The sequence below is a fragment of the Eublepharis macularius genome, chromosome 1 (genome assembly GCF_028583425.1).
Source record: "Eublepharis macularius isolate TG4126 chromosome 1, MPM_Emac_v1.0, whole genome shotgun sequence".
Taxonomy (NCBI): domain Eukaryota; kingdom Metazoa; phylum Chordata; class Lepidosauria; order Squamata; family Eublepharidae; genus Eublepharis; species Eublepharis macularius.
This window is the reverse complement of record NC_072790.1, coordinates 26,771,824-26,799,770: the sequence shown is the minus strand read 5'-3', so window position 1 is coordinate 26,799,770 and position 27,947 is coordinate 26,771,824. Positions and strand designations below refer to the sequence as shown.

General features: G+C 47.0%; 2 protein-coding genes across 3 annotated transcripts in view; one reads left to right on the top strand and one right to left on the bottom strand.

Moving 5' to 3' along the window:
* Positions 1-251: 251 nt before the first annotated feature.
* Positions 252-8,439, bottom strand: ANKRD66 (ankyrin repeat domain 66). 2 transcript variants are annotated; one of them, XM_054987428.1, is made up of 5 exons: positions 8,355-8,439; positions 7,841-7,998; positions 5,849-6,077; positions 4,005-4,145; positions 252-411 (listed from the first exon to the last, which is right to left on the bottom strand). In XM_054987428.1, the coding sequence occupies exons 2-5, from the start codon at positions 7,977-7,979 to the stop codon at positions 390-392; spliced, it is 531 nt and encodes a 176-aa protein (XP_054843403.1). In that variant the 5' UTR covers positions 7,980-7,998; positions 8,355-8,439; the 3' UTR covers positions 252-389. The 2 variants fall into 2 exon arrangements, with proteins under 2 accessions (XP_054843403.1, XP_054843396.1); XM_054987421.1 differs by lacking the exon at positions 252-411 and having other exon boundaries at positions 3,739-4,145.
* A 2,568-nt stretch (positions 8,440-11,007) lies between these two features.
* The window catches only part of LOC129323912 (dual specificity calcium/calmodulin-dependent 3',5'-cyclic nucleotide phosphodiesterase 1A-like), a 33,822-nt gene continuing 16,882 nt past the window's right edge, over positions 11,008-27,947 (top strand). The window contains exons 1-7 of the mRNA XM_054970746.1: positions 11,008-11,114; positions 12,738-12,920; positions 14,292-14,477; positions 15,753-15,819; positions 20,834-20,950; positions 24,148-24,288; positions 26,698-26,798. Of these exons, the coding sequence (XP_054826721.1) occupies positions 11,008-11,114; positions 12,738-12,920; positions 14,292-14,477; positions 15,753-15,819; positions 20,834-20,950; positions 24,148-24,288; positions 26,698-26,798 (902 nt within the window). The remainder of the gene's footprint in view (positions 11,115-12,737; positions 12,921-14,291; positions 14,478-15,752; positions 15,820-20,833; positions 20,951-24,147; positions 24,289-26,697; positions 26,799-27,947) is intronic.

Here is a 27,947-nt window from a genome sequence, read left to right as displayed (position 1 = left end):
CCGTACGAGGCCTATTTGGGCCCCATATCAGCCCAGTGCAAAGCATGCAGGCCTGGGAGCCCATGCAAAGAGGAGAAAGGAGAGGAGTGCCCGGTCTAGACTCCCACAGGGAGGGTAAAGGGACCTCTCAACCTTAGCTCACTCCCAGGTGACAGAGGGATCCATGCACAGGATTGCGCCCATGTGAGGAACGCATGACCTGTCATCTCACAGTTTCCCCCTTCAGCAGGAAGGCTGGAGGGTTGAGGGAGTCACCAGCCGCTGGGTGGGTTGGCCGATGCTTGGATCTGCACCCTAGGCAATGCCAAGGCTCCATAAGTGGTACACCAATAAAGTTGTGGCATTCCTTAATTCCAGCAAATTGTCTTCGGTCTCCTTGCCCTCGTCCCTCAAGCCCCCTTGACTCTGGACCTGCAAGCAGAGAGAGAATGTTCCGTATTCATGCCTGTCTGGACAAGAAAGGCTAGCTAGAAATAAAGTTTTCTGAACTTGGGGATGCTGCTATAGGAGGAAGCAGCCTCTGGGCAAAGGTTGGTGGAAATACCCTTTGTCCTTTCACATCTAAGCTTGCCCCGGCGAAAGCTGTCTGTGCAGTTGGAAGAGGCAGCTTCTGTAAGCCCAGAAGAGGACTGAACTTAGGGTCTGCTGAGCTTGGAGCTAGTTGTTGGCAGAAGAAACTGTTTTCTTCAAGGGTCTGCCCATTCTGTAGTGTAGGCGCTCCACAAACAAACTCCCTAAGCTGGAAGTTGGAAACAGACTGTGCTGTTTTCGGAACCTTGGCCACAGCTGGGCTAGATTTTTATCAGCCCCATTCAGTTGCCTACAGGAAGGAATTGCTTCCTTCTCCTGCCAGCCAAGAGAAGATCAGCTGCTGCCATCTAGATCTAAGGCAGACCGAGGCTGTTTTCACACTGCTTTCTGGCCACGGAACATCGCGCCAAGCTCCCAGAATGACAGCGTCTTCCTGGTTCAATTTTGCGTGAGAACTACAGGAAGACATTGTTGTTCCGGGAGCTCGGTGCGATGTTCTGTGGCCGGTAAGCAGTGTAAAAACAGCCCTAGAAAGCCATACACGCTACTTTGCCACCCTGCTTCTCCCCTGGGAGATTCCAAGCTGTTTGATGTGCAAGTTAGTGTTTTACAAGTGGAGGACCCACAAGGGTTTGCAGGATGGGGGGAATATCATTTTCCCTGTAGCCCCCTTTCCCCCTAGCATATTGGGATGCACATTTAAATTATGGGACTTAAATGATACCCTGTTAAGTTACGCTCATCATTAACCCAAAGACTCCTATGACACGCCTGGGAAGCCACCTCTGAAAGGTGAAGAAGGGCACTTAGATTTCCATCTAGTCAAAGTATGAGTAAATATTTCCATGAGGATTTATTTCCTGGATCACTTAATTATGCCTGACATTCAGCTAACGTTAATACAGACTGAGCCTGTGTTTAAACACTTGAAACACAACATGAATGACTTGCAGTGGCTTTCCTCCCACCTTCCTTCCTCCACTCCATTTCCTCTTTTTTCTTTTCTTTGTCCTGCTCTTGTGTTCTACCACTATACCAACCTGGCTCTCTAGTGTGGAACAGCTGAATGAGAAACCCGTTCCAGATACAAACAAAAATCTCTATGGAATTCACAAAGTTACTTTCCAGATTACATGGTAAGTCCCGCCAGCAAAACTTAAACCAAACACTGAATTCCAAATGGTTTCATAATTTAACAAAAAATGTATCTAAAACTCATGAATAAGAGGCATCTGGATTCATACCAGGGGTTTTCATTCATTTCACCTGCCATTTCCATGACATAGAGAGAGAGATGTATTTCCTTTTGTCTGTCCTGAACCTAATCATAGTTTTATTAAAGCTATGTCATAAAAGTTGTAGTCTATACATAAATAAATGGGTAACCTTGGTTGTCATCACTACCACAAAGAGATAACTTCTAACTCTAACCTAATTTCTCCCCAGCGTCTCATAATTCCAGTACTGCTTTAAAAAAAACACCATATAATTGAATATTGGAGCCAGTATAGAAAGCAACTGGTTAAGAAATGAGTTCATCGGCCACCACTGAATGGAGTAAGTCAAGTTTGCATAGAAACATGAAATGACAAGAGCATCATGAACATTTATTTTATCTCGTACGACAAATTCTGATGAAAAATGATAATCTGCTTGGGTTTGGATCCAGGCAACTTTTTTCACGGAGTCTCAGTCAATCCTCTTCCATAGTACAGTCCCTGTCTCACATGGCTTTTGCCCACAGCAGGCCCCATGTGACAGAATAGGTTACTCACCATGCCTTGGACATTGGGGGTGCTACATGTCTCTCTGAGTGTATGTGTACCTCTCTTGATAGTAAGGTACTTCTCTTTGTCTAAGGCGGGAACACTTCCTGACTCCTTCTCTGTCTCTGTGTCTCTTGGGAGATTTCTTCTTCTTGACTCATAGCTTTCCAAAAGGGAAGGATGTAGTTCTCAGGGCTCCTGCCATGAAGGCCTCATCCACAGACCCACCTGCAGCCTTGCCGCCGGACTATCTGGCCATGGTATTTATAGGGAAAGTGACTCTTTAGACTAGGACTCTTTCTTTCTATTCCAAGATATTGCCATGAATGGAATCTACCTCAATAAACTGTTCGCGCTATCTTTTTACAATTTGAATGCCTGAGGATTACTTACTGCACGGCAGGGTAAATGCTTCTGACTAAGTAACTCTGCTACCAAACAAAATAGAAGTTTTTCTAATACCATGATCCCAAATGTAGTCTTTTAGATGGTTATTGGAGATTTCTTCCTCTATTTTCATAAGTGGAAAAACTGGCTGGCTGCAACCCTCTGTACTTTGACTAAGAACTGCTGAAAAACACCACAACAAAATCAGTGCTGAAAAAACTAGAAACTACAATGAAATTTCTAGGTGCCACAGCAACCTGCTGCCTGGGATTTGCTGAGTCCTGGCATATGGTTTACAGTGAGGGGTTTCATATTAATCATTTCATCCTTTCTCTTACTCTGCTGTCTATGTCAAAAGATGCAGAATAGCTTATTGAGTGCAGACGCCTGTTTCTAACAGTTAAAACTGTAATACCTTTCTCAATCACCATGAGTATTGATTTCATTGTGTTAAAGATGTCTGTCAAAAGTAATCCAAGATTCAAGTTTTCAGGCTGCCTCCATGCACTTGCTGTAAACATGCATCCTTCGATACATTCATTGATGTTGATTTTGGCGATTCCTGGTTCAGAGCGATCTTTATGAAAGATGGAGGGATTTTGAGCAATGGCAGCAGAGGCAATCTCCGTAGCCATGACAACAGCAGAGGAAAGTACATGCCGCATGAACCATGCAGAGATCACCAACATTAGGATGTTTGGAAAGTGCAGCTGGTAGCCCTCGAGGTACGGGTGGATACAACCTTGGTACAAACTGAGCCAAGTGCTGAGCGTTGTAGCGGAATCCGATCAGCTTGAAGACGAGCAGCTGTCATCATCACCATTAGGGCTTTTTTTCAGCTGGAACGTGGGGGAACAGCGTTCCGGAACCTCTTGAAAATGGTCACATGGCTGGTGGCCCCGCCCCCTGATCTCCAGACAGAGGGGAGTTGGGATTGCCCTCCGCACCGCTCAGCGGCGTGGAGGGCAACCTCAACTCCCCTCTGTCTGGAGATCAGGGGGCGGGGCCACCAGCCATGTGACCATTTTCTCCGAGGGCGACCCACTGAGTTCCACCACCTCTTTTCCCAGAAAAAAATCCCTGATCACCATGGTTCAGGTTTGAGTTGAGTGGACTCTTGTAGTGGCATCTGCCTCACAGCAGCCAAATAAGCGTACAGGGCTGTGGTCCACCAGGAACCTTCCCAGTCAATTAACGGGCCAATCCAACCCTGCCATTTTGTTAAGACCGCTGGGATCCCCACTGCAGAGATTATCTGGTGTGCTGGGTCAGTTCCCTACTAAGTTTCAAGGAATTTAACGACCATCTTTTCTTACACACTTTTGGGTGGGTTTCTTTTGAGGGTGGGGTTCGTTTCTCAAAAGTTCTTCCTTCTTTAGCTCCCACGCTTCGTCATTCTCATCCAGCTGGGTTCCCTTTAACTTCGCTGCCAGGCGATAGTCCCTGCACTCTGTTTCAGCCCTAGGTGAAAGAAAAGAAAAAAAGAAGGACCATCACAGCAAACGCAGCAACGTTTCTCAACGGTAACTGGCATGAAGTAAAAACAGAACGGCTCCCATGTGCTCCATGTTTCGTTTCAAATGGTAGCTTAAAACATCTTTCTAACTTGTTGGTCTTTAGGGTACTACTGGACTGACACCGACCTGATTCTGGCCATTTAGGCCCTGCTCCAGGCCCAAACGGGCCCAAAATGGGCATTTGGGGCCACTTTGGGCCCGTTTCAGCCTGGATTGGGGCTGAAATTGTCCATATCGGGTCGGTGCCGGGAGGGGAAATCTTCCCCGATGTGGTACCAACCCAGTGCAGGCCACTTTGGCCCCAATTCTGGCCCAAATGGGCCCAAAATGGCCATTTTTGGGTCGGTGCCAGGCAAGGGAGGGGTTCCCCGCCAGGCACCGACCCAATCCTGGTGGTTTTGGCTCTGATCCTGTCTGAAATGAGCCCCAAATGGCCAAAAATGGCCATTTGGGGCCTGTTTGGGCCTGGATCAGGGCTGAAACAGTGCCAGGCAGGGGTTTCCCCACCCAGCACGAACTGGATCTGGATGGTTTTGGCCCTAATTCTGGCCGAAACAGGCTGAAAATGGCCCAAAATGGTCATTTTGGGCCCGTTTGGGCCAGAATTGGGTCCAAAATGGCCTGGACTGGGTTGGTACCACGTCGGGGAGGATTTCCCCTCCCGGCCATTTTGGGCCTCTTTTGGCCTGGATTGGGGCCAAAACAGCCCTGATCGGGCCACTACCAGGTGGAAGAACACTCCCCCCTCTGGCAGCAGCCAAATCCCGGCCATTTCGGCTTAGTCAAGGGGCATGGCATATGCTAATGAGTTATGCTAATGAGTTCCTGGTGCTCTTTTTCTACGAAATGACCCCTGATCACGTGTGTACCTACTTCTGTCCTTACTAAGGAAAGATGTGCATGCATATGGAACAATCCTCCAATCCTGTGGTGGTGGAGAGTGCCCTCAAGTCATAGCTGTGCCATATCCTTTATCTCACTTTAAATTTATCCCGCTGTGATACAGAATCAGGAGGGAAGGTGGCATGGTATAGCTTGATCTCGTCTGATCTCAGAAGCTAAGCAGGGTCAGTACTTGGATGGGCAACCACCACGGAAGACTCCACAGGGAATGGCACTGGCAAACCCCCTCTGCTTCTCACCTGCCTTAAAAACCCTTTGCTGGGGTCTCCATCAGTTGTGACTTAATGGCATATATACACACACACATGGCATATATATAATGGCATACACACACACACACACACACACACACACACATGATACAGAATCGAGAGGGAAGGTGGGATATAGCCCGAGCTCGTCAGATCTCGGAAGCTAAGCAGGGTCCACACTTGGAGGGGTGACCACCACGGAAGACTCTGCAGAGGAAGGCCATGGTGAACCACCTCTGCTTCTCACATGCCTTGAAAGCCCCAGGAGAGGTCACCTGCTTGACTTGACGGCACACACACACAAACATGATACAGAATAAAGAGGCAGGTATAACGCTCTTAAAGTGACCCAGTTCTAGTTTCCAATTTTCTGTCATGCTCTTTAAGCCCTCGCCTACCAGGCCAACACTTGACCTCTGCCAGAATCTCTCCCCAGAAACAAACAGATGCACTCCCGGAATGCCCTGTATTGAATACAGTTGCTAACACTTACGTTTCTAAGAACTTTACACACTCTTTGTGACCGTAGATCTCTGCCATCCGTTTCGGTGTGTCTCCATAGAGGTCTGCGGCATCCACAGGAGCGTGCAAAGAATGCAGCGTCCTTAGCACCCCCAGTTTCCCTGACTCGGCAGCAAAATGAGCTGGGGTCCATCCTGCATCTGTTCTCAAGCATGGACGAGCCCCGTGCTCCACAAGCCGTTTTACTATCCTTGATGTTCCTGGTAAAAATACAGGCAAGAGCTAGGAGGACAGAAGGAGAAGACAGTTTACTTCTTCACTTAGGAGGGAAAGTCAAACATTCTTATAGGGCTCCCAGTGAAACATGGTAGTGATGTGCTAAGGCTGCCAAATCCAGCTCAAGAGATTCTTGGAGATTTGGGGATGGTCCCTGGGGAGGGTAGAGATTGGGAAATGGAATTCAGCAGGGATGTGATGCTATGGAGCTAGGTACATCCTGTCTGGGTACAACCTGGAAGTGGCAATGGGTAGCTCTAGGAATCACCAGAAACTCTATGGCAAACTCTATGGATTTACTGTGGAGTTTCTGGAGATTCCTAGAGCTACCTATTGTCAATTCCAGGTTGTACTCAGAAGTGACATAGTCACATTAGTGACATCACACATGCACGCCCATGTCCCCACTCCCCTAACCCAGCAATTCTATATAAAGCTTATTCTCTAAAGCTGGCATTTTCTCCAAGAAAACTGATCTCTATAGTGTAGAGATCAGTTGTAATTCCAGGAGATCTCAAGCCCTCACTTGGAGGTTGAAATGCTAAGAAGTGCACACTTTTCCTTCTTGGAGAAGCTGGGGCGGGCTGAACATGCCATGTGGCTCTGCCAAGCCCAGTTTAGTCACCTGGCAGCCCCAAATTACAGCCCATTCCTAGGCGACACTTCTAATTCATAAGATCCCTTATTTCTTGCTGTCCTCCCCCCCCCCCCCCCGAATCACATCTCCCTCCATGCCAGAGGCCTCCTGGCCCTCTTGTTTGCTTCCATTGGGCTCTTCTTGTAGGCAGTGGTGGTGGAAAGTGCCGTTAAGTCATAGCCAAGTTATGGCGAACCCTGCAGGGGTTTTCAAGACAAGAGATAGTTCACCATTGCCCGCCTCTGCATAGCAGCCCTCATCTTCTTTGGAGATCTCCCATCCAATTACTAACCAAGGCCAACCCTGCTTAGCTTCTGAGATCGGAGAGATCGGGCTTGGCTGGGCTATCCAGGTCAGGGATCTGCTTGCAAACTGTAGGTTGTAATTGAACAGGTACTGTAAAGACATCTTAAATCCTGAGTGCCATTCCCCCCACAGGAAACTCATCTGCGTACAACTTACTACCCTGGGACTAATTTCCACTTGGGGAAGGTGGGGAATAAAGTAACAGTATTTTGGTGCAATCTTAAAACCTGGCAAAAGGTCAGAACATTTCATCAGTGGGATGCTAAGGAGAACAGAACTGCTCCTGCTCTCCTATTTCTATTTTGCTGCCCCTATGCCCATGCTGTTCACTTGCTTTAGGCCCTACCCTCTTTACCCTGTTTGCAAAAGAAACACAGCAAGGCTTGCACAACGTATTCTGTCACCCCTAGGTACACCCATCCCCACATAGGCCTGCTCCACTGCCAGACAGGTCTGGGCCAAGCCTCTGCCATGGCAATGCAGTGCCAGGTGGGGATGCCAGCCCCCCCTAGCACCACAGATGGCTGGGCGCATCAGACACTTTCCTCCTTCTGCCATCCCAAACAATTGGTTGGGGAGCTCGGCCAGAGAACTGGCCTTGCAGCCCTCTATATTTGCTGTGTGTGCAAGTTGCAGCCAACTTATGGCAACCCCATCAAGGGGTTTCCAAGGCAAACGACAAACAGAGATGGTTTGCTTCCTTGGTGGTCTCCCATCGAAGTCTTAACCAGGGCTGATCCTGCTTAACTTCTGAGATCTGATGAGATTAGGCTAGCCTGGGCCATCCAGGTCAAGTATACCTACCTTTTATTGCTGCCCAGTGCAGCGGCGTCCTGTCGTTCCAGTCCGCATCTTTGTCATTGGGGTCACACTGCCCTTTCTTGAGGATCTCGTCCACTAAAGCACAATCGCCTGCTGCTACCGCCTGGTGAAGTTCTGTCATGCTGCCTTTTCCTAATCCCCTAAAGAAGACAAAAGAACTCTGTGTGACTCAAGAAATGCCCTTTTATTGAAAAGGGAGGCCCTTTTAAGAGTGCCTCTCAGAGAGGGAGGGAGGGAGGGAGGGAGGGAGGGAGAGAGAAAGAGAGAAAGAGAGAAAGAGAGAAAGAGAGAAAGAGAGAGAGAGAGAAAGAAAGAAAGAAAGAAAGAAAGAAAGAAAGAAAGAAAGAAAGAAAGAAAGAAAGAAAGAAAGAAAGAAAGAAAGAAAGAAAGAAAGAAAGAAAGAAAGAAAGAAAGAAAGAAAGAAAGAAAGAAAGAAAGACTGCAATTGTTGTTAGTTTGGCATCTAGCATTCGGATGCAGTCCTAGAGACTCTTACTTAGAAATAAATGCTCCTTCAATTAGGTGTCAGACGAACGCAATACCTAATTTCCCGACTACTGCTGCTATAGCACAAGCGGCTGCCTTAAGTATGTCTGCTTGGAGGCAAGAACACCCTGCGTCTGTTGTGATACACTTACTATGGAAACAGACTCCTCCCTTCATAAAGCCACAGACTTATTGTGGAGAAAACTTAAAAGACATTTATTCAGCAGCCATCACGTGGGTCAATACAGAGAGAGATATAGACATACCAGCAAACGTCAGGCACATCTGGGATGTTCTTACCCTTGGGCAAATTGATTTTACAAGAGGGGTGGAATAAGGGGTGGAATGATGGCTGGAAATTATGAAAAGAAACAGTACAGTGAAAGCCTCGGTACCAAAGAACTGGGATTTCACAAGAGTTCCATAGGCTTTGTGGAAGTATAGATGGTATCAAACGGAAACAAGGTCACATTCTATTGATAACAATGTACTGACCAAGGGGAGAGGATCGTTTGGACCGTCACACCATGAGGAACAGGGCTTTTTTTCTGGGAAAGGAGGTGATGGAACTCAGTGGGTTGCCCTAGGAGAAAATGGTCACATGGCTGGTGGCCCCGCCCCCTGATCTCCAGACAGAGGGGAGTTGAGATTGCCCTCCACGGAGGGCAATCTCAACTCCCCTCTGTCTGGAGATCAGGGGGCGGGGCCACCAGCCATGTGACCATTTTCAAAAGGTGCCGGAACTCTGTGATGCTCTCTGCAACACTCCGTCAGGGGCAAAAATGAATTGCTTTCAAATGTAACGAACAGTGGCCGTCGTCACACGGGCTTCTATTTAGCGTGAAAATGGTGCAATTTCCCGGCAGACACCCACCTTATTCCAACACTGATGCGATTTTCTCTCTTCTGCTTTATGCTTGATAGTCGCGATATTTTGCGCCTCAGTGTGAATGCCTCACATCGATGTTTTTCGCCTCGCCACGCCATAGGCCCACCCGTTTTTTCTCTCCTCAATCCCAGAATCCATTTCTCCCGCGACTCCCCCTTTTTTTTGGTAATAATGTCCTTATATTGCTATAACGACATCACACAATGAAAATTTTCTGCTGAAGAAAACAAGTAAAAATGACTGAATTGCCATTAGAGAAATTTTTATTTTAACCCCAAACCACACCTCGCTAAAAATGGCCGTGTTCAGTCATTTTCCGTGTTTTTTTTAATTATGATGTTATAGCGATATAATGCCTTTATTTTTTTTGTGCGGGAAAATTTTAAACTCCGCAACCGTTCTATCCAACTTCCTCTTTCAGTTTTGTGTTACCGAGAGGATCGTAGGCGCGGGAGACTGCAGCCTCATCCAGCTGACAACAACTTCAGTTGTGCACACGGATTTCAGATTATTCAGGAAACAGCAGCAGATTAGGTAGCTTAATGTTATTCCGTTATAGCAGAATTAAACGCCAAATTTTTTTTAAAGGGGGAGGAGCTGCTTCTGCGCCCATTAGAGAGAACGGAACAGAGCGCTTAGGTGTGGACAGCTGGGAGCGCGAAGAAACGCGAGGTGACCCAAAGAAACATTACTGTGCCGATATCAGCGATGACGCTATATGCTGTAAATTTAACGGAACAGATGCCCGTGTGACGACGGCCAGTAACTTCTTGCCTTTGAAGTCCAGCAGAGATTCAGCCTGTGCTTCCTTTACCTCTGAAATCACTCATTAGCTAGTTTTTTTAATGCATTTATTTTATATACCCGCCAAGGAAAAAAAGACCAGTTGCTTTAGGAAATACATGTGACTTCCTTCGGGAAGTCAACTAGCAAAAAGGGCTTCAGTTAAGTTCACCTCCATATTGGCAGCTTTCGTTATATTATCATGGTTCAAGCAATGTCAGGAAATTTCTCAGTCAAAAAAATTAGCTATAAATAAAAAAAAATTAGCATTCACTGAAAATAACAAAATTTCAGCCTTTCGAAGGAAGCATTTATTTATTTACCTCATTTATACCCCACTTTTCTTTCCAATAGAGACCCAAAGTGGCTTACAACAGCATTTTGCCCTCCTCTGTTTCTATCTTTACAACAACCCTACGAGGTAGGTTAGGCTGAAAGGGTGTGACTTGCCCAGCCTGTTACCCAACAAGCTTCTATGGCAATTGGGTATTCAAACCTGGGTCTCCCAGATCCTACTCTGACATTCTAACCATTACACCATAGTTACTCTTATGTACTTTGAAACTGCAGAAATGTAAAGATAATTAAAGTGTACCATAATGGATCGAGATTCCTTCATTCTCCGGATTTTAGATGCCTCAGCTTATGCCTTTAAAAAAAAAAAAGCACCTTTGCACTCCTTTGGACAATAATATATATAGCGCTTATGCATCATCTGTGAAATAAGGGAGAATAAGAAACACATGCCCTGAGCGCTGCAAAAAAAGAACGCAGACGACTGATTGCACAACGGCTGTGACATCCCTGTGACATCACAATGCTTCTGGCCGGGTTTAAAGCAGTGATTCTTCTCCTGCTGAACTGACCATCAATAGGGAATCAGTAAGAATGATGTACACATAGGATTAGAGGGCAACTCTACTAAGAGTACTTAGAGTTTGATGTAGCAATACACTGCAGTTATGGTTAGCTGGCACAGGCAGCTGCAAACATGACGCAAGATAAAAGAGAGAAGCTCGGTGTCAAGACGAACTCCAGCTCAGCAAAATCAAGAACTGCCGACCAAAGGGCCAAAAAGAAACTTTCTGCCACTCTGCTGTAAGTACTTTGGGGGAGAGGGCAGGGACAGGGTCGCTAGTCCTTGGCGGAGGTGTGTTCTCCCTGCTCGCTCTCGCTGTTGCAGGGTCCATGGGCTTATGGCTACATCTGGCTCAGTCAGGAACACCTTGTATGATAACAGGACGGCACCTCTGGCTTTAGTATTTGGCTCTGGGGACCAGGCCTGCCAATCTTCAAGGGAACGCCATTTGAATCCGTGCCCATCGCTGTAAGCGTAAACAGTGCTCCGAAGTGCCCTTAAATGAACACACCTGTTTCCAAGCTAGGATTTTGCCCCACAAGGAAAAGCAGTCACATTTAAGGGGAATATTGTTCAGTGTACAAGCCGTGCCATCTCTGGGGCTTGGGTACAATGTATGTACGTATGTGCCATCAAGTCGCAGCAAACGTATGGAGACCCCAGCAAGGGGCTTTCAAGGCAAGGGAGAAGCAGAGGTGGTTTGCCATTGCCTGCCTCTGCATGGTCTTCTTTGGTAGTCCCCCATCCAAGTACCGACCCTGCTTAGCCTCCGAGATGTGATGAGATCAGGCTATACCATGCCATTCCACCACCGATGGGTACAGTATACCAGAACGCATTGTCCACTGATCCATGCCTCTCTCTGGAAGCTTCAGTCTTCTTCTCCATATGGTTGGTGTCCATGGCGGGGTCCCCTGAGGGATGCACTCCACTGTATGCACCGTTTGGATAAGTGGTTAAAGGGCTGCTCCCGAGTGCAAGAAACAGGGCTCATTTGGAGGAGGAACACCCCAGAATGCTGTTCCGGCAGTCCCCCCAACTGTCAGGTGGCCCCGCCCACCTGACTTGAGGCCATTTTTGGCCGTTTCAGCCTCAGTTTGGGCTGAAACGGCCCGGATCAGGACCAAAATGGCCCGTATTGGATCAGTGCCAAGCAGGGGAACCCTCCCCTGCTTGGCACTGACCCGAACCCAGCTGTTTCAGCCCAAATCCCAGCCAAAACGGGCCCAAAACGGCCGTTTTCGGCCTTTGGGGGCCCATTTCAGCCTGGATTGGGGCCAAAACGGCCCAGATTTGGGCCAAAATGGCCGGGATCATGTCTGTGCCTGTCAGGGGAACCCTCCCCCACCCGGCACCGACCCGATTCCAGCCGTTTCAGCCCCAATCCGGGCCAAAACGGGCCCAAAAAGGCCATTTTAAGCCTTTTGGGGCCCATTTTGGCCTGTACCAGGGCCGAAACGGCCCAAAACAGCTGGGATCTGGTCGATGCCAGGTGGGGAAACCCTCCCTTGCCTGGCACTGACCAGGTCCTGGACGTTACAGCCTCAATCTGGGACGAAACATGCCTAAAATGGCCATTTTAGGCCTTTTGGGACCCATTTTGCCCTGGATTGCAGCCAAAACAGCCCGGATTGGCACCGAAATTGCCCAGATCTGGTCAGTGCCAGGCAGGGGAACCCTCCCCCTCCTGGCACTGACCAGGTCCGGGTTGTTTTGGCCCTGATCCAGGCCCAAACAGGCCCGAAATGGCCATTTTGAGCCATTTTGGGCCCGTTTCAGCCTGGATTGGGGCCAAAGTGGCCCTGATCTGGCCACTGCCAGGTGTGGGAACACCCCCCCACGGTCAGCTGGTGCTGCTGCAGCCTGCAATGCTCGTCCTCCCAGCCTGCAGGCTGGTCAAGGTGGCGCACGGCCCACGGTGGCCTCCAGAGCTGGCATCCGGCACTGCTGCGGCCTGTGCTGCCCATCATCCCGGGCTGCAGGCTGATCGTGGCGGCCAGCGGCCCACGGCAGTCTCCGGAGCCCATCCTCCCGGCCTGCAAGTGGTGAGTATATCTTCCCTCCCACCCCCGATGCATTTTGCTGTCTTTGTTGTCTATGTGGAGCTGCTCTAATCTGCCCTGAAATGCATAGAAACACACTCTTCTTGAACGTTACTGTATGCGCCCCCCCCTCCCCAGATGTACAGAGTGCACTGGCAACATTAATTTTTATTTAAAAATCTGTGCTTTGCTGGCTTTGTTGTCTGTGTGGGTGTTGCCTTCTGACACACTTCTGGTGGTGTCAAGGGGCGTGGTAAATGCTAATGAGTTATGCTAATGAGTTATGCTAATGAGTTCCTGCAGCTCTCTTTCTACAAAATGACCCCTGGCAGGAGGGGTGGGTTCTAATCCATCCCCTGCCTTCTGTCTTCTGCTCCTTAGCCTGTTGCGGGCACACATTCTGGCCAGCATCCTCTTTATTATGTGTGAAACTCAACGCTTCCCGATTGCCCCAAGGGTGCCTTTCACCAATGAGCTATCCCATTGGTCCAAGTGCCTGCATTCCCCTTGCCTGCCACTCTCAAATCTCATCCTCGCCTTGATCCGAACCCTTGGGGATCTTGGGTGGTCCATCATGGTCCCCTGTTCCGACTGAGTTAGAGAAACAACTGGAATGTTGCAGCTGGATTTAGCCTGGAGAGGAGACAACTGAGAGGTGATAGGATAACCATCTTCAGGTACTTGAAGGGCTGTCACATAGAGGACGGCACAGAGTTGTTTTCTGTTGCCCCAGAAGGTCGGACCAGGACCAATGGGCTGAAATTAAATCAAAAGAGTTTTCAGCTAAACATTTGGAAGAACTTCCTGACAGTTAGAGCAGTCCTTCAGTGGAACAGGCTTCCTCGGGAGGTGGTGGGCTCTCCTTCTCTGGAGGTTTTTAAGCAGAGGCTAGATGGCCATCTGACAGCAATGCTGATTCTGTGAACTGGGAGGGCAGGACGGGTTGCATCAGTGCTTAGTTCCCTTCATACATGCCCAGGAAGTAATTTTCCCCTGGCCAGTATGGCAAGGGATCCTGGAGGCGTTTGGCCATCTTCTAGGCACTGAGGAAGGGTCACTGGGTGTGTGTGTGGAGGGGGAGATAACTGTGAATTTCCTGCATTGTGCAGGGGGTTGGACTAGATGACCCTGGAGGTCCCTTCCAGCCCTGTGATTCTATGATTGGCCACATTTCCTCCCCATGAGTCTTGACTGCTGTGTGGACTCCAACTCACGTTTGGGGGGCTCCCTGCAGTATGTCAGCTCCAGGGCACCTGCTGCTTCCGCCACCGTCCTCCTTGAGAACCAAGCAGCCAGCAGCTCCTTCTTTCCTGTCTCCAAGCAGCCGCTCATGTTTTGCAGTTCTTTATCTGCAGCTAGTTCTATGGCTTGCAGGTGCATTTTGGACGCCGAGGATGAACTCTCTGAACACCAGCTGGATTTACTGCCAACGGATATACGGGAGTGGCTGACTGGGACCTTCACCACTAAAACAGAAGGATGCAAAGCAAAACCTGAGGAGGACAAAGCAAAACGCCGGATTATCTCACAAGCAGTTGAAGGCAGCACTTCGGTAATACGGTAAGCGAGGGCTTCTCTACAAACGACGGGCCAGTCACAAAGGCGGCTCTCAGGTCATGACTGGGAGACTTCAAAGTGAACCTACTCCCTCTCTTTCTCTGCAATCTCAGAGCCAGACTACAGGTGATGCCTGACACAGATTGGACACTGGTCAGCTTCCCTCAAGTTTTGATGGGAAATGTAGGCAGCTTGGCAGAATGTTGGATAAGTGACAGTCGAAAAGTCCATTGGACAGCAGCCAGAGAGCCAAGCTGCAAGACCAGGACGCCTACATTTCCCATCAAAACTTGAGGGAAGCTGACAAGTGTCCAATCTGTGTCAGGCATCACTTGTAGCTTGGCTCTCAATCCTAGTGCAGGCTTAAAGTCATTCACTCAGAAGTCAGACTCACAGTGGCTGGATCTAGAACTGCAGCCTCGATCACGTCCATGAAATAGGAAAACGGAGCCTAAACGGTTTGTTTATGACTGTTATGGGGACACAACCCAGAGGTAGAGCATCCGATGGACTGGTCTCAGGTTAGGGTCGCCATGCCCCCAACTGACACTCCAGTGGCTGATGGGAGAAAAAAGATTAAATCACCACTGGCAACAGCGTGATGTCACTTCCAGGAAAAAAACCAGAAGTGATGTCAGTCCTTCGTAATCTGGAGGGAACTGATCCCTCAGCCCAAGGTGGGGGTGAATCTGTTGGACCTGAAGAAGATCAAGTATTTACTGAGAGTTAGAAGTCTAGTAAAAGCAGTTGCATTACGGAACTTTATTGTTTTCCAGCCGGCTTCTTTCCCAGGAAGTTGTTGCCCGGTGAGTTTGCCCGGTGTGAATCAACCCCATCTTTATAACTGTTCTGTTACTTACCCTACTTTTTTATAGTTTTTGCTTAATAAAATAGTCTTTTGTTGCTAGTATTGTTCACTCAGCCAGGATCTTTTATGCCACATATTTGAGCATACAGCAGGGCATGCCCTAACTAAAGAGGGAGTTGTTGGGGGGGGGGTGCCCTGGGCCAGTCAAGCCTAGAACCAGAGTGGTGCAGCCAGTTAAGGCCCTTGCCTGCTCCAGGGGGCAGAAGGGGATACGTGGGGTTGGAGGGCTCCTTAGAAGGGATTCTCTATCTACCATAAAAATCCCACGTCCCCCTTTCTTGTTACAGGTTTCAATAGGGAAGGGCAATCTAAAACAGTTGTAGACCATGCGTGTGTGTGTGTGTGTGTGTGTTTGTAGCCTTTCATGTGAAAAGTAGCTGATTTCCATACAATCTCATTTATTCTCCTAGGCAGTTCCGTACGAGTACCAGTTCCACCGGCATCGCATATCCAGCAGAAGTGATTGCGGCTTTTAAGGTGAAATCACTTCATTTCGGTAAAACAAGAGTGTTCGCCCTAAAGGGAAGGCTACCCAATTATTTAGAGGGCTGACAACATCTAACAAACTCTCATTAAAAAAAATACAGGAAAAATTAAAATTTTCATTACAAGCTGAAATACAGGCAAGAAAATGTTACCCCAGTCAGAACAAAAAATAAGGCAGTACTACCAGGGCTTTTTTTCAGCTGGAACGTGGAGGAATGGAGTTCTGGCACCTCTTGAAAATGGTCACATGACTGGTGACCCCGCCCCCTGATCTCCAGACAGAGGGGAGTTTAGATTGCAATCTGGGGGGGGCACCAGTCATGTGACCATTTTTGCCAAGGGCGATTTAAACTTTAAAAAACTACCCCCTTGTTCCAGCTGACCCAAAGTGATGTCATGCAAAAAAAAAAAAAAGGATGGGAATTGCTATGTCATACAGAAAACAGTGTTCACTGGCTGATTCCAGTGACTGTGGAATGCAAAGGTGCCCAGAGGTTGGTACATTTATTTACATTAATTATAGTCCCCCTTTCTCACTGAGACTCAAGGCAGATCCTAGCACTCATCTGCCTCTTGGAGATAAAATCCAAAGAGACTTGGTCCCAACAAGAAAAAAACCAAGGACGGGGGGGGGGACTTTGGAGAAAGGCAGAGTCACCGTTTCTTTGTAAACTGATACCAAATAGCATCTCCAGGGCTTTTTTTTCTGGGAAAAGAGGTGGTGGAACTCTCAAGAGGGAAATGAGGGAGAAATACACGGGATTCTTTGAAATAATATTTTCACGCGCTATGGACTTACATTAACTTTAAAGAAGGAAGGAAGGAAATACACATTATTAAAAACACTGTGCCTGTGTGCCAGTTTCTAGTCTACACTAAATTGTATTTAGGATGTTGGCACCGGTCCTGAAAAGAAAAGAGAGGGAGGGAGGGAGGGAGGGAGGGGAAGGAAGGAAGGAAGGAAGGAAGAAAGAGAAAGAAAGAAAGAAAGAAAGAAAGAAAGAAAGAAAGAAAGAAAGAAAGAAAGAAAGAAAGAAAGAAAGAAAGAAAGAAAGAAAGAAAGAAGCCCATATATCAGGGGTGGCCAAACTGCAGCTCGGGAGCCACATGTGGCTCTTCTAGACATATTGTGTGGCTCCCGAAGGTCCCGAAGAGTATTGTCGTGGCCATACATTTTAGTTTAATTCAGTTTATTTCCCTTTCCTCCCTTTCCTCCATTCTTTCCATGTCTTTCCCTCCCTTTTCTGTTTCCTTCCTTCCTTCTTTCTTGACATGTCTTTCATATTTTCAATAAAAATGTTGGGGTTGCCGGGTCTGACTCAGAAAATACCTGGGGACTTTGGGGGTGAAGCCTCGCAAGGATGTGCCATCACTTTCGTGATGTCACTTCCAAGTCAAAGCTCAGGTGATAGCTCTTCCCAAGCTCCACCACTTCCGATGATGTCACTTCCAGCATACTGTACCAAAACCCCACCCCTTCTTGTGACGTCACATTCAGGACACTCCCCCAAACCCGCCTCTTCATCTGAAGTCTCTTCAATGCATCCTGTCTTGCGGCTCTCAAACATCTGACGTTTATTCTATGTGGCTCTTATATTAAGCAAGTTTGGCCACCCCTGCCATATATAAACTATTGCATATATATAAAATCACCACAAATCAGGACTTAAATAAATAGAAGGACGACAAGAAAACACTGGAATGCAACAGCCTGTCAAAAGCATCCTCTTGATTCTCTATTAAATCATTCTCTATTGAATGATTCATGGCAATCCCAAACTAATATGCTAAAGCTAAAATGGAAGTAACCTCAGTGAAATGAGATGAAAGATACATTTCCAAATTACCCATGTTTGCACCTTAGCAGAGACCCAGGTTCTGTATGGCAGATGTCAAATCGAGTGTCTTGCAGAGCACCTCTCTCGAGGGTGTTGCTTTCAGCTAAAACAGACAACCGTGCCTCTTTCCAGAGGCAAAGCATATGCTGCACCAAAATGAATTGCCAGGAGGCCCATTTTAGGAGTGCACGTGTAAATGATCTGAAATGTTTGCATGTTTATGTGATGTGGCATTCAATGATAATTTTATCTCTGACAACACAAAGCATTGCTTTTCTAGGACGGCTGCTTACTGGAGAATTTCTCTTTCAGTTATGATGTCTTTCATCAGTTATGGTGCCCTTGGTCATTTTGTTATTTAAGATGGCAAATTGATGCTAATCCTAGCCATTTTCCTGTTTCACTTTCCCAGTAAGCTGTGCCTCCTTTCTCATCTGCAGGGCACATGCTCCTTCAGTCCCAGAAAGACCATAATTTCTGGACTGCTTGTGCCTCTGCTGCTCCAGTTCTTCTCCCATCTCACCTTGTGTGTGTGTTATGTGCTGTCAAGTTGTCTCTGACCTATGGTGACCCTATGAACGAAAGACCTCCGAAACATTCTATCTTTAACAGACTGGCTCAGATCCTGCAAACTGGAGGACATGGCTTCTTTTACTGAGTCCAGCCATCTCATTTTAGGTCTTCCTCTTTTCCTGCTGCCTTCCACATGCACACCTAGCACACGCTTATATGCTCACCATAACTGTCCTTTCTGTCTTGTGAACTTGGAGAGAAGGTATCTGTAGCTACAGGAGCGCCCTCTGGCGGGAAAGGATTGCTGTAGCGGTTGTATTTGGGAGCGGGTGCAGTCTGGATTCCCTCTACAATCCATAAGAGATAAAAACACTATCAAAGGGGGAGGATTTGGTTCCCAAAATAGGACCAAAATCTTCAGGACATTTGGCAGATCCGACACACAGTATTTTGACATCTCCTTAGGAATGAAACAGATATAATTTTAAGGAAAATGTTATAGTACAGGAAAACCTTTTTCTCATGGGAGAAAAGCTACAACCAGGGCTTTTTTTTCAGCTGGAACGCGGGGGAACGGAGTTCCGGAACCTCTTGAAAATGGTCACATGGCTGGTGGCCCCGCCCCCTGATCTCCAGACAGAGGGGAGTTTAGATTGCCCTCCGTGGTGCGGAGGGCAATCCAAACTCCCCTCTGTCTGGAGATCAGGGGGGCGGGGCTGCCGGCCATGTGACCATTTTCTCCGAGGGCAACCCACTGAGTTCCACCACCTCTTTTCCCAGAAAAAAACCCTGGCTACAACTAAAACATTGCTAGTTGTTTAGCTAATCCTCAATACAAGGCTGCTGGCACTGACTAGATGTATACTCTTTTTCCCCTTCCCTATGCCTGCGGAGGCCCTGACCTGGATAGCCCAGGTGAGCCTGATCTCATCAGATCTCAGAAGCTAAGCAGGGTCAGCCTTGGTTAGTAACTGGATGGGAGACCCCCAACGAAGACCAGGGTTGCAGAGGCAGGCAACAGCAAACCACCTGTTAGTCTCTTGCCAGGGGCCGCCATAAGTCAGCTATGACTTGAGGGCACTCTCCACCACCACCACGTAGGGCAATCCTGACAGGCCTGTGGCATAAGAGGTGCTCAGTCAGCCAGCCTGCCTTCTCCCTCCCCTCCTGACAAGCACGAGGCAGTGTGGCAAGTTAAAGCAATGCAGAGTGGTGTCATCTCAGAAATCCATCCAGAAGACTGAGAGTTGGGGAGGGACCGTGGCTCAGTGGCAGAGCATCCACCGGGCATGCAGAAGGTCCCAGGTTCCATCCTCAGCATCTCCAGTTAAGGACCAGCTGATACATGATGGGAAAGACCTCCGCCTGAGACACTAAAGAGCTGCTGCCAGTCTGGGTAGACAATACCAGCCATGATAGACTCATGGTCTGACTCAGTATAAAGCAGCTTCCATTGTGTGTGTGTGTGTGTGAGAGAGAGAGAGAGAGAGAGAGAGAGACAGAGAATGCCTTGCTTCTCTTGGTCTTCAGAATGTACAGAAGGACGTGAGAGTAAGCCTGTTGCCTCAAGCTCAATGCTCCATCTCGTCCAGCATCCCATTTCCCACAATGACTGGCCAAAAGATCCAAAAAAGCTGAAGCATCCCAATGTGTTGCCCCCTAGCAACCAGCATTCAGGGGTACACTGCCTCTCAACATGGAGGCTCCATTCATGACTAATGGCCATTGATGGACCTTTCCTTCTAATCCTCCTTCAAAGCCATCTAAATTAATGGCCATTGCTTTTTTCCTGCGGCAGTGAGTTCCATGGGTTTCATTATGGATAGTGTGAACAATTACCATCTTTTGTCTCTTAGGAATCTACTGCCCCATCACCTTCAAAATTCTAGTAATTTGGGCGGGGGAAACAGTGAACTTTCTTTCCAGTTTTCCCCAAGGCCTGTATAATTTTATAAACCTTTATCTTGTGGTGTCCCCCCCACCCCACCCGCACAGTCACCATTTCCTAAAGTGAAAAGCCACAACATCTTTACCATTTCCTCACAGGGAAGAGATTCCAATCTCTTTTGGGGTTGGTCTTTTACAAACTGTTTCTAGTTCCATGGTACTCTTTCTGAGAGATGGCGGCCAGAACCGTACACAGTATTCAAAAGGCAGGTGTCTCATGGATCACATGAGGATATTGTTTTGTTTGTAGAAATGAAAGAGTTGGCATTTATATTTCTGCTATTGTCTGGGGGCTACTGTTTTATCATTTGCAATGGCCTCTGGCCCAATGCAATAAATGTTGAACTGAACTGAAGAAGGAGTCAATGTGGTGCAACTGTTACAGTGAAATCCTAAGTGGAGTTACTCCAGTCTAAGCCCATTGATTTCAATGGGCTTATACTGGAGTAACTCTGCTTAGTATTTCACTGTTAGAGTATCAGACTAGGCGGACCCAAGTTCAAATCCCCACCCTACCATAAGCGGAGACTTTGGGCCAGTCACACTCTCTAAGGCCAGCCTACCTAGCAGGGTTGTTGTGAGGATAAAAGGGCTTATGGCTGCTGTGAGCTCCTCAGAGGAAGATCCGGATCAAAATGTTCTAGACGTTCTAGAACGAAGAGGTGTCTATTTTGCTGCTTTATTTATTTGTTCTAAATCATCTACAGGAGGTCGATAAGTGGACTTTCGATGTGTTTGCCTTAAACGAAGCTAGTCAAGGGCATAGCCTGAAATATGTTATGTGCGAAGTGTTCAATAAATATGACCTCCTAAGCCGTTTTCAGGTGAGGAACTTGGCAGCCAAATTTTGATATTTAGAAGGGGGAGAGGCTAAATACCAATCAAGACGGGTTTCAAATTCCGTATTCTTGACTCAATGATGACTTCTAATAAGACCGTGTCTGAGACACCCCTGGGCAACCGTCCATCTTTTTAATGGGCCAAAACAAAGACGGGTGACCTTTTTTGGCCCCTCACCCGCCCCATAACATTTCCCTGTGAAGATGGTGTGCTGGCAAATAAAGAGGAGGGAACTGTATTGTAGTCTATGTAGGGTTGCCAGGTTCCTTTACCCTCCCAGCAGAAGGGGTGGTGCAACAACATCACTTCCAGGAAGTGATGTCATTGCAGAGGGGTAGGGTTGCCAGTTTCAAGTTGGGAAATTCCTGGAGATCTGGGAGGGTGAAACCTGGAGAAAGTGGGGTTTGGGGAGGGAAAGGACCTTGTCATGGCATAATTCCATAGAGTCCACCCCCCAAAGTAGCCATTTTCTCCAGGTGAGCTGATCTCTGTGGCCTGGAGACCAATTCCGGGAGATCTCCAGACACTACCTGGAGGCTGGTAACCCTATACAGGGGCCAGTAGAGCTCCTGCCCTTCACAGCGGGCCGATTTGGACTGATTTGGTCCCCAAATGGGCCCAATTCAGCCCGTTTTGGGCCCAAATCAGCCCACTCAAAGCACACCAGGAAGGCCTATTCCCCCGCTTGCCTTTGACCCAACAGGTAGCTGCATGGGTTTGGTAAGCTTTGACCGCTATGCTGCTGGCCCATGCTTTTTGTTTCCTCCCTTTCCCTCTACAACATGCGCACACACACACACACATTGCAACCATAAACTGGTTCCTGATTGGTTCCTTGGGTTCATTGGACAGAAGCCATAGAAGGTAAAAGCTGCATCTAGGTTTGGAGGGCAGGCATGCTTCTAGAAAACAAGAAACATGTTTCATCCTGCTTCTCTAGGGCCTTAGACTAGATTGTCTTAGGGCCAAGCTACAAGTGACACATGACACTTGAATGGCAAGTGAACAGACTCATGTGTATTCCTCCCTCCCACTACGTGATCAAGTGGAGAGCAAGTGGAGCACAAGTGAACAGGGAGGAATACACGTGAGTCTGTTCACTTGCCGTTCAAGTGTCATTCGTCACTTGTAGCTTGGCCCTAAGACTAGACATTCCACCACCACCACCACCACCACCACCCGTCTGTATAACATCTACCAGTTCGCCACCCACCTCAAGAGCTTTGGTTGTGGAGGGATAGTGCAATATGAGTGCCAGTGGGTTTCATTAACTGGCACTGTTTTTATTATGCTACCTGTTTTATAACCTGATGTGATCCACCGTAAACCTGCTTTGCTCAGGTTTATGGGGATTAAGGCAGGCGAATCATCCAACCAGCCCCTCTCAGTAGGGGGTGGTATATCCCCCCTCCCAACCTGCATTTATTAAATCTCAGCCCCCTTGCCCCGTGGATCTTAAGGATGTCGGATGTAGGGTGCAAGGTGGGCTGTCTTAATACGTTTTATTGCTGTACTTATATAACTCTTCCAGAGTTTTAATTGTTTTTATTATATATATTTATATGTTGCTCATCCACTCTGAGCCCATGTGTGGGGAGGGCGTGCCACAAATAAAAGGAACGAACAAATTAATAAATACAATTGCGGGGAGAGCAGAATACAAATAGAATAAATATATAGATAGATGCCCACTGTATGCAGACTCAACCCTCGTCATTAGAATATACCAGATGAGACCCAGGGCCGTTTCCACACGACTCACCTTCATCCGGAACGCTGCGGAATGTCGCGAAAAAAACGCGGAAGATAGCATCTTCTCGAGCGAGTTTTGCGCAATATCGCACAAAAATCGCGCGAGAAGAAGACACTATCTTCCGTGTTTTTTCACGACGTTCCGCAGCATTCCGGATGAAAGTGAGTCACGTGGAAACGGCCGCAATCTGTCACCCTCTGGCAAGTTGCCACCCAGCTATGACCCTGATCCTCTGCTTCTGAAATCTCATACCTTCATATGCACACACACGCTTTTCACTGCAACTGCAGCTACTGAGATTTTTCAGGGATCCCAGCTTAAGTTTATTTTCCCTTCCCTTTAAAAAGCCAGCTGACACGGGAGCAATTTCCCCACAATACTTGCTCTCGATTTCTCTAGGTCGTTTCCTCTCGCATCATGGGCTGATTCTGCACACGTTGGATAATGCACTTTCAATGCTCTTTATCAATCTTTTGAGGTGGATTTTTTGTTCCGCACACAAAAAAAATCCATTCCAAAGAGGATTGGAAGTGCATTATCCAACGTGTGTGGAATCGGCCATGGTCAGGGTATAGAGTAGCGCCCAGGCATTCCGACCAATTAAGAGCTACCTACCCACTTAAGAACTAGCCCCACCCTCTTGCTTCTCATTGGGTGCCCAGTCACACGTGATGCTAGCGCAACACCCTCCAAACTCTTTCAGGAAGTGCAAAGTCACATCAGGGTTGGTTTCTTATTTACCAGATTTAAAGAGGAAGTAATCAGGTTGCATCCAGCCAGCTTGTCTGCTGGTGAAAAAGGAAGAGGATAATGCACCCAAAAAGTCTATTGGGGTGTCAGCAGTCTTTCTTGGTAGGTAGAGGTAGAGACTCTGAAAGGAGCAAGAATGGGCGGGAAAGGTGGCTGGATCCAACCCTACAATCCCTTGCAGCCGTTTGACCACATCTGTTGGATAGAAATGGAATAAAAATAATGTTAATGAGTAAGCTTTCTGAATTTCTTGTTTCTATGGATCTATCGAGATAGAAAACAAACAGAAATGCAAAAGTAGGGGCTTATTGGACCAATGAATCCCAAGTCGTTTATTTTCTCCTGCCCTCTTTCTACTGAAACATGTGAACGATCATTTCAGAGCTGTGTCAGTCATGGCCGTTTCCACACGGCTTACCTTCCCTCAGAACGACCTGGAACATCGCGGAAAAAACGCGGAAGATCGTGTTTTCTCGCATGACATTTGCACGACATCGTGCAAATCTCGCACAGAAAAACGCGCGATCTTCCGCATTTTTTGTGTGATGTTCCAGGTTGTTCCAAGGGAAGGTAAGCCGTGTGGAAACGGCCATGACACAGAGATAAGTATTAGTTATATTCCGCGCTGTTAATCTTGCCAGCGGTTGCTTCCAGACTGTCGTTTATGTCTTTGTCCAGATTCCTCTCACCATCCTAATAGCCTTTGCGGAAGCGCTGGAAGCGGGCTACAACAAATACCACAATGAGTATCATAATGCAATCCATGCAGCAGATGTGACCCAAACGGTGCATAGCATCTTGCTGCATACTGGCACCATGGTAAGAAATGCCCCAGGAAAAGGCCAGGTGCTTTGTAAAACTGATACTTTTTTATTCCTTAAGGAAAGGCTGAAAACTGAAAGATTGCTCAGCCTCTAACGTTAAAGGTGTCTGTGGCAGTTGTTCGCTAATGCAAGGGTGGCAATTTCATCGATCTTATATCTGGTCAGTCCTCCACAGGAAAACAGGGGATTAGAGTGCAATCCTAAGAAGAGTTACTTCAGTCTCAGCTCCATGGCTCAATCAGGCAAAGAGGAAATGAACAAACCCTTTGAGGAGTGATCTTTGCTGGCTGGGTAGAGAGGTGAAATTGACAGAGTCTTTTTAAACTACTCTTCCCAGCTAACATTGTGTCTCTCTACACTTAAGCATTTTTCATGTAGAGAGACTCTTTTTTTCTTTTCTTTTTTAAATAAACTTTTTATTAATGTAGAGAGACTGTTAAGTGTCACTTTGTCATTTGGTTTACAAGAGACAAAGATGAAAAAAAGAGGTTGCATCCTTCAGATGTTACAACGATGGAAGACAGAGGAGGGGCAATCTCGCCCAGTTCTATGAGGACTATGGCTTTTTTTTCCTCCAAGGGCTCTCAAGAGGCTGGTGGATCAAGCAAAAGGGCAGATGAAAATCAGCTTCCGGTAGTCGAATGCCTGATGGATACTATCTAGAGAATTAAGCAACAACTGTCTATTTTGAACCTTGGCTTTTCCATCCAGTAACATCCTTAGAGATGTTTTTCCTGTTACTTTTCCCTCCAGACATTCTTCCCTCTATTTCCCGACCCTGTCATTCAAAGCTCTCCTTCCCTCTTGAACGATTCTGCCTGCCGTTCCATTCACTCGTGCGTTAGGACAAACCAGCTTCTAATATGCCTGCCAGTGCCAGATGTTTGTTACAGAGCAACATCTGATCATGTCTTCTGTTCACATTCCCGTTTTGCCATAAGCTTGAGAATATCAGAAATTAATAGCAATAGCTGCTCTTTGAGGTCAAATACACAGTACACACAAACGTAATCTAAGTGTACCCACAAACATGTGTAATGAAACCTCAAGATAATTTTTTAAAAAATGAAAAGTAGCCTGGGGAGGGGTCGGGATCTTGTGTTGGAGGAGCAGTGCACAGAGGGAAACTTAACCCCTTCCCTGCCGGCTATTTTGCCTCTTAAATTCTTTCCCCACCGGCTCTCTTCTATACAAATGGAAAAGCAACTTGGGGCGATTTTGGGTGGGAAAACAGCCCACAGGGATAAGTACTCACTTGCTTCCACCACTTCCCCATTCAAAATGATTACTTCCCAAGGCTCCTTTTTATTTTAAAAAACATTTGGTGCCTTCAGCTCAATTCATACATTATACAAGATCATGTGTTTTTTTTACTTTGTGAAAGCAGGATTCGGTTCACAATCACTGGAATCGTGGTTTGCCTATCAAATGCTGGTTTTATGTATTGTCGAAGGCTTTCACGGCCGGAGAACGATGGTTGTTGTGGGTTTTCCGGGCTGTATTGCCGTGGTCTTGGCATTGGAGTTCCTGACGTTTTGCCAGCAGCTGTGGCTGGCATCTTCAGAGGTGTAGCACCAAAAGAGGTGCCTTTGTTTTGGCCTGGTGTCTCTGTATTCTTGAGAGCGTGTGAGTGCATCTCCCAAGAACAAGCCACGATTACGCCAGGATATCTGGCATTTGTATATCATGTGAAACCATAGTTAAGAATGATTAATTGTCATTAATACCCCAAGTTCAAAACATGACCAGATCTTGGTCTGACGGTCACCAAATGACCATCGTTAGTAGAATGGCCTGCTTGTGGGTCAATGACACGAACCATAGTTAATTTCGTTAAACCAAGGTTTGTTAATCTGCCTGAACTGAGCTCCTTTTATGCCCTTTTTGTGTAACATATAGATTCTTTGTAAGAATTACTTGCTGCCTTTCTAAGTTACCACCGCCCAACAGATTTTGAAGCTCTCGGTCAGGATATATTTTCTCACCAGGAGTAGAATTACAGTGCGATCCTAAAGGGATTGAAGGCAACAGTCTTATAGAAGGGAACAACTCTTCTTAGGAATGCACTGTAAGCCAAGCCACAGTTACAAATATTTTCATTGCTGCAAGCAGGGCTTTTTTTCAGGGGGAACGCGGGGGAACGGAGTTCCGGAACCTCTTGAAAATGGTCACATGGCTGGTGGCCCCGCCCCCTGATCTCCAGACAGAGGGGAGATCTGTTCTTTTTTTGGTAGTAGTTTGTCTGGAGATCAGGGGGCGGGGCCACCAGCCATGTGACCATTTTCTCTGAGGGCAACCCACTGAGTTCCACCACCTCTTTTCCCAGAAAAAAAGCGCTGGCTGCAAGGTTTATTAAAAGTTAGCTGTATACAGAACGTGACTAGCATCTCATTCTTCTCGCTAGCACTGGTTTACTGACCTGGAGATATTAGCCATCTTTTTTAGCGCCATCGTCCACGATTATGAACATCCAGGGACCACCAACAACTTCCATATCCAAACAAAGTAAGTGTGCTTAACCAAACCATATTATGTTTCAGGGTAAAAGTTGTAGCCCCATCTGAAATACAAAGGAAGAGGAAGAATGACCGTGAATCCTATATCCTAGACACTGGCTCATTGTGAATGTCACCATGGAACTGACACAACTAGTCAGTATCCTATGCGCTCTCTCTCTCAGTAAAGAATTGGCAAAACGACCCAACTCCAAAGTAGCTGAGAGTATATGGCAACTCTTCTGGAGTTCATAATAAGACTGCAGACATCCACCTGTCACAGTGCCAGATTTATACAAACACAGCATGAGTGCAACTGCATGCTAGCAGATCTCTGAGTTACACCAGTCTTAGTTGTTGTTTGTAAATAATCTGTAAGACTGTCTCTAGTATTATGCAGTGGTATCTCCTTGCCCTTGCACATTAAGAAGCACTATTTAGCAAACATGGTGAGAAAATAGTTTCTCTCTGATCATGGTTTATCTTCATTGGCAGTTCAACATGGGCAATTTCACCCACTTAATGCCAGAACTGCTCTTCAGTCTGTAAACATAACTGGATCCCTTTGGCTTTCCCGGTTACTCCTGTTTCTTGTTTATTTAACCCATTGGGGCTAACTTTTGCTGGTATTTTTTAAACCCCAAACATTGTTGAGTAAAATGGTGGCTGTAGCTGATGAGCCAAAGGCGTTGATCTCTGCAGATTGCAGACCGGGAAGAGAAAGAGGCACTGGTTTAGCGAGGAGCTTGTGAGAAGGGCAGGGGTTCGGAAAGGAAATGGGAGCTGTGGAAGGTTGTTGGGGAAACAGAAGCGGTAATGTGGGAGGGGGGAAACAGACTTGTGGGCCTCGAGTCACTTGAAGATGTCATTATATGGACCTTGGGATTAAGAAGTTTAGTTCCTCTTTCAGTGTACACTAGTGTGTTCTCCTAAGCAGAGTTAGACTTAGGATAATGCTACTTAGGATAACAAGATTTCAAGCCAGTAGCATCTTAAAGACCAACAAGATTTTCAGGTACTAAGCTTTCAAGAATCAAGCTCAGATACTTCATTAGATACTTGTCGGGAAGCTTGACTCTCAAAAGCTCATACCCTGGAAATCTTTTTTTTTAAATAAAATTTTTTATTGGTGAGTACATGAAATATTATTAATTATACA